Source organism: Ranitomeya variabilis, chromosome 4 (genome assembly GCF_051348905.1).
Source record: "Ranitomeya variabilis isolate aRanVar5 chromosome 4, aRanVar5.hap1, whole genome shotgun sequence".
NCBI lineage: Eukaryota > Metazoa > Chordata > Amphibia > Anura > Dendrobatidae > Ranitomeya > Ranitomeya variabilis.
The window spans coordinates 311028504-311042839 of record NC_135235.1 but is presented as its reverse complement, the minus strand read 5'-3'; the positions used below and the strand labels follow the sequence as shown (position 1 = coordinate 311042839).

Genomic DNA, 14336 nt, shown 5'->3' with positions numbered 1-14336 from the left:
TCCATCAAGGATCTTAAGATGGGTCGTCATTTCATCTTCCAACAAGACAACGACCCAAAGCACACAGCCAAGAAAACCAAGGCCTGGTTCAAGAGGCAAAAAATCAAGTTGTTGCAGTGGCCTAGTCAGTCTCCTGACCTTAACCCAATTGAAAACTTGTGGAAGGAGCTCAAGATTAAAGTCCACATGAGACACCCAAAGAACCTAGATAACTTGGAGAAGATCTGCATGGAGGAGTGGGCCAAGATAACTCCAGAGACCTGTGCCGGCCTGATCAGGTCTTATAAAAGACGATTATTAGCTGTAATTGTAAACAAAGGTTATTCCACAAAATATTAAACCTAGGGGTTGAATAATAATTGACCCACACTTTTATGTTTAAAATTTATAAAAATTTAACTGAGCAACAAAACTTTTTGGTTTGTAAGATTTATGCATCTGTTAATAAATCCTGTTCTTGTTTGAAGTTTGAAGGCTCTAACTTATTTGCATCTTATTAAACCTGCTAAATCTGCAGGGGGTTGAATACTACTTGTAGGCACTGTATTTGGTACTTCCACATTCAGAATCATCCAATTTATCAATATAAAAAAGTTTTAATCCGATCCCTAAATGGTGTAACAAAAAAAAAAATCAAAACACCAGAATTACGTTTTTTTTGGTCGCAGCTGCATTGCAATAAAATGCAATAACGGGAAATCAAAAAATTGCATCTACACCAAAATGGTATTAATGAAAACGTCAGGACGGCGCGCAAAAAATAAGCCCTCACCCAGCCCCAGATCATGAAAAATGGAAACGCTATCAGAAAATGGCGCCATTTATTTATTTTTTCCAAACTTAGGATTTTATTTTTACTACTTAAATAAAAAAGAACCTAGACATGTTTGATGTCTATGAACTCGTAATGACCTGGGGAATCATAATGGCAGGTCAGTTTTAGCATTTAGTGAACATGGTTAAAAAAAGCAAAACTGTGCAATTGCTCTTTTTTTTGCACTTTCACCGCACTTTTTTCCCTGATTTCCAGTACATGATCTGTTAAAACCAATAGTGTTGTTCAAAAGTACAACTTGTCCCACAAAAAAAAAACCCTCACATGGCCATTTTGACTGAAAAATAAAAAATGTTATGGCTCTGTGAAGAAGTGGAGCAGAAAATGAAAACGCAAAAACGAAAATACCTCTGGTCATGAAGGGGTTAACCCCTTTCTGCCATCTGACGTACTATCCCGTCCATGTGGGCGGGGCCCTTCTGACCATGGACGGGATACAGTCCGTCATAGCCAATCGGCCGCACACACGGGTGGTGTGCGGCCGATCGGGTCGGGTGTCAGCTTATTGTCACAGCTGACACTCGGCACTAAGTGCCAGGAGCGGTCATGGACCACTCCCGGCACTTTAACCTCCGAAACACTGCGATCAAACATGACCCCCAGCTCCAAGATGGCCGCGGGATCCTTCCGGGTCCTGCAGGGAGGTGGCTTCTCAGTGCCTGCTGAGAGCAGGCACCGGCAAGCCCCCTTCACTGCCTGTCAGATCGCTGATCTGATACACTGCAGTGCAAAGTGTCAGATCAGCAATCTGACTTTATATAGTGATGCCCCTTCCTGGGACAATGTGAAAAAGTTTTTAAAAAAAGTATTAGCATGTGTAAAAATATATTTTTTAAAATTCCTAAAGAAAAGAAAAAAAAATATTTTTCCAATAAATACATTTCTTTGTGTAAATAAAAAAACAAACAATAAAAGTACACATATTTAGTTTTGTCGCATCTGTAACGACCCGACCTACAAAACTTAAAACTGTCCCACTAGTTAACCCCTTTAGTGAAATCCATTGAAAAAAAAAAAAGGCAGAAAAACAATGCTTTATCATCATTCCGCTGAACAAAAAGTGGAATAACACGCGACCAAAAAGATGGATATAAACAAAACGTGGTACCGCTGAAAATATCATCTTGTCCCGCAAAAAACGAGCCACCACAGAGAGTCATCAGCGAAAAAATAAAAAAGTTATAGCTCTCCGAATAAAGCGATGCAAAAATAATTATTTTTTTTATATATAAAATAGTTTTTATTGTATAAAAGCACCAAACGTAAAAAAATTATATAAATGAGGTATCGCTGTAATCGCACTAACCTGAATAATAAAACTGCTTTATCAATTTTACCACACGTGGAACAGAATAAACGCCCCCCCAAAGAAATTCATGAATTGCTGGTTTTTGTTCATTCTGCCTCACAAAAATCATAATTAAAAAATGGCATGTGCCTGAAAATGGTACCAATAAAAATGTCAACTCGTCCCGCAAAAAACAAGACCTCACATGACTCTGTGGGGCAAAACATGGAAAATTAAAGCTCTCAAAATGTGGTGATGCAAAAACTATTTTTTGCAATATAAAGCGTCTTTTAGCGTGTGACAGCTGCCAAACATAAAAACCCACTATAAATAGTAAATCAAATCCCCCTTTATCACCCCCTTAGTTAGGGAAAAATAATAAAATTAAAAAAAATGCATTTATTTCCATTTTCCCATTAGGGTTAGGGTTAGGGCTAAAGTTAGGGTTAGGGTTGGGGCTAAAGCTAGGGTTAGGGTTGGGATTACATTTACGGTTGGGAATAGGGTTAGGGTTGGGATTATGGTTAGGGGTGTGTCAGGGTTAGGGGTGTGGTTAGGGTTATGGTTAGGGTTGGGATTATGGTTAGAGGTGTGTTGGGGTTAGGGGTGTGTTGGGCTTAGGGTTGTGGTTAGGGTTGGGATTAGGGTAAGCGGTGTGTTCGGGTTAGGGTTGGAGTTAGAATTGGGGGGTTCCACTGTTTAGGCACATCAGGGGCTCTCCAAACGCGACATGGCTTCCGATGTCAATTCCAGCCAATTCTGCGTTGAAAAAGTCAAACGGTGCTCCATCCCTTCCGAGCTCTGCTGTTGTCCCAAACAGTGGTTTACCCCCACATAAGGGGTACCAGTGTACTCAGGACAAATTGGACAACAACTTTTAGGGTCAAATTTCTCCTGTTACTCTTGTGAAAATAAAAAATTGGGGGCTAAAAAATAATTTTTGTGGAAAAAATTATTTTTTATTTTCACGGCTCTGCATTATAAACTTTAGTGAAACACTTGGGGGTTCAAAGTTCTCACAACACATCTAGATAAGTTCCTTGAGGGGTTTAGTTTCCAATATGATGCATCAGGGGCTCTGCAAATGCAACATGATGCCTGCAGACCATTCCATCAAAGTCTGCATTCCAAAATTGTGCTGGAGTAAAGTAGACATGTGGGAAATGTTACTAATTAAGTATTTTCTGTGGCATATCTCTGTGATTTAAGGGCATGAAAATTCAAAGTTGGAAAATTGCAACATTTTCAAAATTTTTGCCAAATTTCCGCTTTTTTTTCCACAAATAAACGCAAGTCATATCAAAGAGATTTTTCCACTATCATGAAGTACAATGTATCATGAGAAAACAATGTCAGAATCACTGGGATCCGCTGAAGCATTCCAGAGTTATAACCTCATAAAAGGACAGTGGTCAGAATAGTAAAAATTGGCCTGGTCATTAACGTGCAAACCACCCTTGGAGGTAAAGGGGTTAAAGAGGACTTGCTACTTGTCATGAATATGTATTTTTTAGTTGTTGTAAATGCTGCAGTTCTCTTGAATATGAGCAATGCCCTGCACTTTTCTTTTCCTGAGATATGGTCCTCTCTTTCATATGAATAAATCTAATCTTGTTAGTCAACTAGGCATGGTTCTCTAAAAGAAGTCCATGTAGAAGAGAAAAATACCTCACCTACTTAGCTAATAAGTTTAGATTTATAAAAAAGGAATAGGGACCAAACCTCAGGAATGGAGAGGTGTATGAGCAACAAAAACAGTGCCAGATCTATAGGAGGTTAAAAAAAAATAACATTTATGGCAAGTGACTGATCCTCTTAAAGCTTTATTTCCATAAACCCCTATGAGAAGGCTCCACAGTTAAGAAAAATTAGACCATAAAATCATTATATGGACATTGGAGGCAGACACGGAACAATTTAGGAATTAAAACAAAAAAGCCGAAGACAAAAAACACTGTAACAAAACAGCCCGAATCTAAACAATGCAAGTAAATATTCAAGACCCAGAACAGTAGAACCTCAATCAAAAGGAGCCGGAGAATTAGAGGGTTAGAAGCCATGCGGAGAACCTGTTTATGTTTCCTTTTCCAAGCTGGAAAAATTATAAAATGTGATGTAAAATCTATTTTTGGAATTGAAGTCGTAATTGTTCCCAATACTTAAAATGTCTTCTGAAGCAGCATAAAACCACATGAAGACCCCGCTTTGCCAAGCAGAATGCTGAGGTCTGCAGACCTGGATCCAATCCCATTGCTGCTCTGTGCTCCATGATAATCGTTGCACTAGTCAGATGACGCACTAATACGAAACAGAGTCACCGGATCAGGAGAGACATGCAAATGGGCAGAATATGTTATTTAAAGGGAAACAATAGGAGCTCTATGGATAATGTGGAACTCCTGTAGAAATTAGGAGGTCAAATACCGTAACTTGCAGTCCCACCTTCTACCACTTTGTCAGTACAGTCTTTTTTTCATAGACTAGAATGTAACCGCGCCATCATCTGATAATAACATCAGTACGGCTTTTTACCACATCAGGAATAGGAAAAATTCCATTGGGTAGGATGTAATAGTGTCACCAGCTGTGGAAATGTAATGAAATATTGGTCTTTCATTTCTTCCAAGTTTTTGTTTGGTCCAATTATCAATGTTTTAGGTTGTTCCAATTTTTGAAAAACTTTTATTCAGCGTTTCCTTAACAATATCTAAGGCAGCGAAGGATGGGTTGAAACCTATATGACCGCCGATATACAGTGCTCAACAATAATGAGCACACCTCCCTTAAAAAGTAAGTTTAATCAACATCTCCCTGAAAACAACAACGATTTTCCAAGTTTAGACAAGACAGAGTTTCAGAGAACATTTTTTATTAACCCATAACATAAAAGTAAGGATAAGAATATAACTTTCATTACAAAATCTTCAGTTTTACTCAAATTAGATGATGCAAAGATAAATACACCTCACATCAAAAACTACTACATCTAGTATTTGTATGACCTCCGTGATATTTAAGAACAGCACCAAGTCTACCAGGCACGGAATGAACAAGTTGGTCTTTTTCCATTCTTCAAGAATTACCTCTTTTAGAGCCTGGATTCTGGATGGAGGATGATGAAGACTTGTCTCTTCAGTATTCCCCATACGTGCTTTGGTCAAGTTCATTTCAGAATCACTTTCACCCTCCTCTTCTTCAAAAATGCAACAAATGTGTGTTTTGAATTATTGTCCACTTGGAAAAGTGCACGTCTACCAAGGGCACGGAGTGATGGCAGCATCTTCTCTTTCAGGATAGAGCAGTACATCTGTGCATTCTTGAGATACCATCACTGAAATTTAGCTCCCCGACACCATGCAGCCTCACATAAGAGCGCCACTCTGTAGGAGCCACTGTAGGAGCCATGAATTTTTCTTTATACTCTTCACCTTTGTGATGCCATACAGTTCTGAAGTCATCATTTCCAAAAACATTTATTTATCTTAGTCTCATCCCTCCAGAGTAGGGGCAGACACCAGCAAAAGGGGCATCAATTGACCCATCAATTGCGCTATAAATAATTTAAAAAAAATTGAGGTTTGTTGCCCTGTGTTTTTTTATAACCAGCCAGGCAAAATTGACAGCTACGGGCTATAACCCTCATGGGGACTCAGTCTTACAGCATGGGTAATGTGAGGCACCAGGCCTTCCGCCCTGCTGGTGTCGCTTCGGCGGTGGTCTGAGCATGACTCCACTCCATTAAAGGCGATAGGGACCCACTGAGAGATCTGCTGTTGACGTGGCAGTGAGCTTCATACAGTCTGATCAGAATGTTAAACTAGGAACCTCATGTTCAATAATAAATATATTTTGCCTAGAGGCATTAGATCAACGTATGAATTTTTGAAGGTGCGATCCATGCTCGTCTTTTTGCTGTAAGCACCAGAATTGATGCATCTAAAAGATGCGCCTTTTCTGGGGTGGCTGCAGGCTGCTATTTTTAGGCTGGGGGGAATATCCATGACCTTTTACCAGCCTGAAAATACCAGCCCCCAGCTGTCTGCTTTAGGTTGGCTGGTTGTCAGAAATGGGGGGATTCCGAACCGTTTTTTTAAATTATTTATTTAAATAATTAAAAAATACAGCGTGGGGACCCCTCTATTCTTGATAACTAACCTTGCTAAAGCTGAGATTTGCAGCCCAAACCTGTCAGTTTTGCCTGGCTGGTTATCAAAAATACAGGTGAATCCCACGTCATGTTTTTTATATATTTATTTATTTATAGCACATGCGGTGGCTGATGAATACTCCCATCAGCCGCTGCCTGCTCTCGCTGTTAACAGTTTAATATAACTCTCAACATTGTCCCCTGCAGCTAGAGTGGGGGACAGTGGATGTCATCCATGTGTCATCAGTGTGCGGGACATTTTGTGGCCTGTGCTGCTACCGGAAACACTGACGTCTGAAAGAGCACTTAGTGGGAACTCGATGATTTACCAAACTTTGGCCAAAGTTTACTGATTTTTAGGAAAAATGCTCTGGAATCCGAACAAGAATTCGAATGTGCAACGTTCCTGACAAATTTGAGATTGGCAAAAGTTTTCCAAACAAGTTCGCTCATCTCTAGTGTTCATATATTTCAGCATGGGCCTCGTTAAATTGTAGGTGGCTTTTTTATGCATCGGTTTCCTTTGTGGACAATACACATGCATGTCATTCTTCTGCAGTGTATGCCATATTGTGTCACAGGAAAAACTCACCCCTCTTTGGCTTTCTACTTCTTTAGCCAACTGCAGTGAACCTGCATGTCGATTTTCTTTATTCCTTCTAATCAAAAGAAGCTCCTGTTTAGGTGTTATCTTCTGTTATCAGCCTGCATGGTCTCTCTGAGATGGTTGCAGTTCCATCTTTATTACACTTTTTGCTGCAGCATCCTGACTGATAAGTAAAGCTTTGGTGATCTTTTTGTAACCTTCACCTTTCTTGTGTAAAGAAATTATTTTCTTTCTCAGTTCTTGTGACATTTCTCTTCCATGTGGTGCCATTGCTGACGGCATGAAATGAGAAGGGGATTTCTTTGTTAAGTAACAACCTTTTATAGTCATCTTGTCATGGTTTGGACAGGGTAAATGCCCTGCCCTCTCAGGGTTAATTGTTGTGGCCTCCTTCTGGATCTGGGAGGGATATTTATACCCATGCTGGACTAGGATTCTCTGTCAGTTATAGGTTCATTCTGGCTGTGTGTCTGACCCCCTGGGGTCCGTGTGCATACTGAGTTGTTTGCTCTTTGTGCCTTATTTGATCCGTTTGATCCTCTTGGCTTCCCTGCTTTGTGTTCTATCCATTCGCTTACTTGGCTTTCTACCTCCGGCTTTCACCTGACTATCCTTCTGTCTCACCCTCCGGCACCTCGCTTATCCCCTGGTTATTGACCTCAGCTTGTTTGACTACTCTCCGGCGCCATTTGCCTGCCTGCACCCTGGTGCCTGGCTCCGCCCCTGGCCACTCCCCCTTGGTCACATGGTTCAGGTCCTGCTTGCTACCCGGTGAGTTCTCCGCTGTTCTGCTATAGGGTCCCTTACTGCAGCGAGTAGCCTCACAGCAGTAATTATACTCGGGAGCCTTGACACATCTGTCTGTCAGACACCTGTTTAATGAACAATTTGACTTAAATTCTTTGTCACCCAGTTTTCCCAAAAATCATATATACTGTGACTAAAATGGCTGAACAAAAATTAAAATTAAGAACTTGTAATAAATTAAATGTTTTGGGTTTTTTGAGTGAAAGATTTTCAGATCTCAGGGTGTTCTGCTGCTTCAATCCTCAATGATCAGCTGTAATCTGTCCATGATCCCTGCAACAAGTGCTCAAATCTCCTGCAGCACTACCAAAATGGAGATGAAGCATTGCATGGTGCTCGCTGTAATGAAGACTATGCAATGTATGGTTGTGCCAAGTCATCCAGAGTGACATATGTTCTTTGTAGCGCTCTATGCTCCCAATAATTGGTTGAGGTCTCTTCCATCTTACAAGCTTTCATTTGGCAGGTAAGCAAGAAACATGGGGCGACTGGACAGTGATATGACTACAGGATCAGACTACAGAGGATCTGACTGTAGTCTGTTACCGTGGAAACACATAAATCCTAAAAGCAGTGGCATACACAAAGCAGAAGGAGATTTTTGATTAAGACTATGTGCAAAGTTGCTTCATTTACTTTTTTTTAGTAGTAAGGACAGGACTTTTATTTCCCTTTATTATAGTCAACCCCCTATGAGTACATCCTGAGCCGCACATGAGTTTAGGTTACAAATAATTTTATAGACAGATGTATGTAGTTGTTACATTTTCCTCTTTGTCAGGAGCATCTCCTAGTAAAACAAGCTGCAAATGGGTCCGGTGTCTGCATTATAAAAATCCAAAGTCATGCGAAGAATGCGAATTCCTGGGTTTACGGAGACATTTGCTTAAGCTGTAGAAATGACAGGAATGGAGCAATGACAGCAGAGCTGACTGTTCCAACATGTTCACCCGGAGACACAATAGAAGAGAATTCTCTCACCAGAAAATATTCATAAAGATGTATTTACATTGGGCTTTATGTTCATGGTCTGTGTCATACGGGGAGACATAAGCCTCGCATGCAACCTTCCTCTCATATTGTCTCAGTGACAGGAACAATCATGTGGGTATCACGACGACGTTGTATATGGCAGAAAATGACAGCAATTATCGTTTTAAAAAACATATTTATAAAATCAAAGTGCCCGATGACAGAGATTTAGACGGGGTTCAGCCCCATCTCACAGCCCAACCTCCTCGTCTAATTACTAGTCTTATACTTACCCGCCATCATCTTCACCTTCTATTGCCACCACTACTGTCCGTCTCCAGTAGTTTGTGACCTGACGGATCGCTCCAGTGTTTGCTGAGCGAGTCGGAGATCACTTTTCATTGTGAGAACATATGGAGTGGCCTCTGGAACATAGCAGGCATTTTCCTGAATAAGTCGTGACTGGAGCTAGCTCCAAATGCTGCTGATTAACCATTAAAATTCTGCGCTCAATCACTGACAGCAGCGGGCAGTAGACAGTAATTTCAGCTATATATTAAAATACTATAGTATTGGAATAGATAGAACTTGCAGTAAGTCGTCTCCATAACTTTTTATTTATGGGAACTAAACAATTAAAAAAGAAAAATCTAAAAAAACTAAAATTTGACTCGCCCCCATTTTTCAATAAAAAGTTATCAGAAATTGTCCCAAAACAGTATATATAAAAATAGCTCAACATGATAAAAAGCAAGCCGTCACAAACTTAGCTTGTAGGTAGGACCAAAGTTTTTAATTTACAGTGGCACAAAAATTGCCCATGGGTTTCCCATATCTCCATAAGTTTTCCAAATTGTTCCAAATAGATGAAGCATTCACTGCTTAAACAAAACTAAAACTCCAATAAATTCAATGGCACATTCACATACGAGGTGTATTAGTTGCTGTCGTGTTTCTCACCTTGGCAGGTCTTTCCATCCTCTTTTAGTCTCTGACCGTCAGGACACTTGCAGTAGAAGCTCCCAATGGTGTTACAACATTGCACTTCACATCCGCCGTTACCATTTTCACATTCGTTGACATCTGGAACATAAAAACAGGAGCAAAATTTTAAGTTTGATTTTCAATTCCACTTGGATTGAGACTTTTCATTATGGTAAGCCGAAAACACATTATTTTAAAAGGTTATTCGTGATTATGAAAATTTATATCTGCATAACTATGCACAGTATGCCGTTACCTGCTTTCCCTCTTCTCTTCTGTATTTTTTGTGTGTCAGTTTTCACTGTAGCTCTGGCATTCTCTTCAAGTTCCATCAAGCTCGAGAACTTACATGGCTAAAGATTCTCTTAGACAGCAAGGCTCTGTTCCCACAATGAGCTTTTGGTGAGTTTTTGATGTTGCAAATTTTCTGCACCCGTTAAGTACAATAGTTTTTTTCGAGAATGTGCAACATAAAAAAACTCCTGAAAAACTCATTGTGGGAATGTAGCCTAAAATGTCTAAGACTCTACTACACTACTGTCACGAATCATTAAGAGATTTATCGCAGCTTTGGGTCTGCTGAAATTTAAATGTTGTTTTTTCCTTTTGGTCCAGCAAGAGTTAATGTCAGTCTCTTGCTGGCAGTTCTTTTAGGATGGTCAGCTGATGTTGGTTGGTAACCACTCCCATCTAACATTAAATAGTCACATGACCCATCAGCTGATCGTCGGTTGTAGAGTTCTTATATGCAGGTCAGCTAGGGGTCTGGAGCTCTACTGTGATGGTGGTGTTGATGCTGTTTGAGTTCTGATACCTGGCGCCGCTTGCTCTGCTGCTGTGGAGCATAGCAGCATACCCTGAGCTGAGTAGTTTCCTTTTTTGTCTGTTCCCTGTGTGTTACCATGTGCAGTGGTGAGGCTAGCGTCCTTAACGGCCAATGCACTAGCCAGGGTCAATGGAATGGAGGTGACCGTCAGGGACCAGGCACGTGCCGACGGCAGGGGGAAGCACTGGCATAGGGCATTAGGGAAGCTTCGGGACAGGCACAGGTTGGTGTCAGGAGGTGTCCCATCCCTTGCTTGCTACCTTTAGGACCTTCCTCTCCTTTTCTGTCCATTATATTTATATGCTGTGTAGTCCTCAGGACTTACCCGTGTCCGAGTGTGACAACTACATGGAATTGTCTCAATACCAACTAGAGTACAAATGTACTTCAGAATTAGAAAAACTTGGCTACTGTGTTCCAAAACACCACCACCCCATCCACAGATTGTGTGTGGTGCCACAGCCTGTGCTGTCTCTGTCCAACTTTGCTAAGACAGATGGCGTTTGAAATTCCAGCCCCTCAGCTAGGCATTGCCTTACCAGGTTAATCTCTGTTGCTTTTCCTATTTTTTTTGCATGTGTTCCTCCCCAGTACCCTTTCCTTTCTTTTATGTTTGTGTCTGGAGGGTTTTCCAAGCATTCCATTTGTTGTGTGGTTCTTCTTATATTCTTCTGCCTTTCATATGTGCCAGTGTACACGTTCTTAAGCCTGTGCCTTTTCCTCCGATTTTTGTGTATTTCACTTTATAGTTATTACTGTTTTAGTGTTGCACATTGTTTATAGAGAAGGTGCAGCTAAAGACATTCAGGGTATGTTGACATTGAGTGTTGGCGCCATTGCATATACTTAGGGTGCCAACCTCTACGATCAGGCAGGGACAAATCAGAGTCAGATTAGGGACTTTCCTAGTCTGAACAGGGACCTGTTGGGTTCAGGTGTTTGTCTCTTCTGGTTTGTACATTAACCATGTGAGAGTGCTTATACAGTTATAACAGCCGGGTTTTGTTTTATAACTGTTTTTAGAAACAGGCGGTGATTATTATTTTACTCCCGAACAAACTTTTTAAGATCTACATTTCCACCCGCAATCTATGGGGCCTCTTGGATTTTCCCTTTAAGTCCTATGATCAGGAGTCTTATGTACAATACTACTCAAACAGAACAGCAGCTGCAGATTACATGCAAAAGGTTAATGGTGGGTGACTGTCAGCAGGATATCCCCCATCACCTCACACACGCACCGCACACTATCAAAACTCTCCAATGTCTCTGCCGAGAGCGGGTGGTCACATCACTGCAAGTATTCAGTTTGCATTCATGTGGTCACGTGCCAACTAGACGTGCTCGGCCTTGCTCCATACGGCTGTGCACATCTAGTCAGAATGTGGCTGAAATGATACACATCATACCATAAGGAAACAGCGTTACCTTAAACCTGTCAGATGATAAATGCACTAGCAGGATGCAACAGGCCCCCACGAGAAAGGCATGGGCAGGACGGGTGCAAACTACTGATAGATACAGCCACCCACCCACACACCTAACAGATTATGGAGGGGTTGGCTGCCTAGTAGAAAAAATCCACACAAATGAGGCTTGAGTAGAACGCCAGACACACAGGTATGTTTGATGCGAAGCGTCCGGCTTACAGCCCATTAATGACACCTGTTATGATCCTTAGTGGTACATAGGACAAGCTCTAGGGAGGTGGCAAACTGGACTGACCGCAAATCTGAACCTATCCAAACACACTAGAAGTAGCCGGTGAACGTGCCTAAAAATCCTAGATGTCTCGAGCCAGCCTGAGGAACTAACTACCCCTAGAGAGAAAGAAAGACCTCTCTTGCCTCCAGAGAAATAATCCCCAAAGATATAGAAGCCCCCAACAGATAATAACGGTGAGGTAAGAGGAAGGCACATACACAGGGGTGAAAGCAGATTCAGCAAATGAGGCCCACTAATACTAGATAGCAGAAAATAGAAAAGGGAATCTATACGGTCAGTAAAAAACCCTTACAAAATATCCACTCTGAGATTTCAAGAACCCCCACACCAACTCAGTGTGTGGGGGGAGAAACTCAGTCCCCTAGAGCAACCAGCAAGCGAGGAAATCACATTTTAGCGAGCTGGACTAAAAAACATAATGAACACTGATAATCAAAAAATGATCAAACAAAAACTTAGCTTGTCTTGGAGAGACTGGGAGCAAGGTAGACACAAGGAATCTGAAGAGCACTGAATACATTGATAGCAGGCAAGGAACTGAGTCTCCAGGTGAGCTAAATAGGAAACCAACCAAGGATAACGAACCAGCTGATGCAGCCAACCTGCAGAAAGACAACACTACACAGTACCGCTTGTGACCACTAGAGGGAGCCCAAAAATAGAATTCACAACAGTACCCCCCCCCCCTTGAGGAGGGGTCACCGAACCCTCATCAAGACCCCCAGGGCGATCAGGATGAGCCGCGTGGAAGGCACGAACCAAATCGGCCGCATGAACATCAGAGGCAACAACCCAGGAATTATCCTCCTGACCATAGCCCTTCCACTTAACCAAATACTGAAGCCTCCGTCTAGAGATACGAGAATCCGAAATCTTCTCCACCACGTACTCCAATTCGCCCTCAACCAGCACCGGAGCAGGAGGCTAAACAGAAGGAACCACAGGTACCACATACCTCCGCAACAAAGACCTATGGAACACATTATGAATGGCAAACGATGCTGGGAGATCTGTCATGATCTCAATGGCAAGAGAACATAGCATAAGCATATATAGGAACTAGCTCTTGGAAGATGGGAACTGAGCTGACCATGAACTAAACCTAACGCACAACTAGCAGTGGCCGGGTAGCATACCTACGTTGATTCTAGATGCCCAGCACCAGCCGGAGGACTAAATAAAACTAGCAGAGGAAAATATTAGTCCTAGCTCACCTCTAGAGAAATACCCCGAAAGGAGACAGAGGCCCCCCACATGTATTGGCGGTGAGTTGAGATGAAATAACAAACGTAGTATGAAAATAGGTTTAGCAAATTTGAGGTCCACTTACTACATAGCAGAAGACAGAAAGGACACTTTCATGGTCAGCTGAAAACCCTATCAAAAACACCATCCAGAAATTACTTTAAAACTCTGGCATTAACTCATAACACCAGAGTGGCAATTCCTGTTCACAAGAGCTTTCCAGACACAGTAACGAAACTACAGCTGTGAACTGGAACAAAAATGCAAAAACAAACATGGACAAGAGTCCAACTTATCTAGTAGTTGTCTAGGAGCAGGAACAAGCACAGAGAGGCTTCTGATAACATTGATGACCGGCAAGCAACTAACAGAGCAGCAAGGTTATATAGCGACTCCCACATCTTGATGGGAACAGGTGAACAGAGAAGATGAAGACACCAGTTCAATTCCACCAGTAGCCACCGGGGGAGCCCAGAATCCAAATTCACAACAGTACCCCCCCCTCAAGGAGGGGGCACCGAACCCTCACCAGAACCACCAGGGCGATCAGGATGGGCCCTATGAAAGGCACGAACCAGATCGGAGGCATGAACATCAGATGCATTCACCCAAGAATTATCCTCCTGGCCGTATCCCTTCCACTTGACCAGATACTGGAGTCTCCGTCTGGAAACACGAGAGTCTAAGATTTTCTCCACAACGTACTCCAACTCACCCTCAACCAACACCGGAGCAGGAGGCTCAACGGAAGGCACAACCGGTACCTCATACCTGCGCAATAATGACCGATGAAAAACGTTATGAATAGAAAAGGATGCAGGGAGGTCCAAACGGAAGGAAACAGGGTTAAGAATCTCCAATATCTTATACGGACCAATGAACCGAGGCTTAAACTTAGGA

The 14336-nt window shown here is 41.9% G+C and overlaps 1 protein-coding gene across 1 annotated transcript in view; it reads right to left on the bottom strand.

Annotated features, from left to right (window-relative positions):
* The window catches only part of MEGF6 (multiple EGF like domains 6), a 514242-nt gene that overhangs the window by 118067 nt on the left and 381839 nt on the right, over positions 1–14336 (bottom strand). The window contains exon 5 of the mRNA XM_077250415.1: positions 9617–9739. Within this exon, the coding sequence (XP_077106530.1) occupies positions 9617–9739 (123 nt within the window). The remainder of the gene's footprint in view (positions 1–9616; positions 9740–14336) is intronic.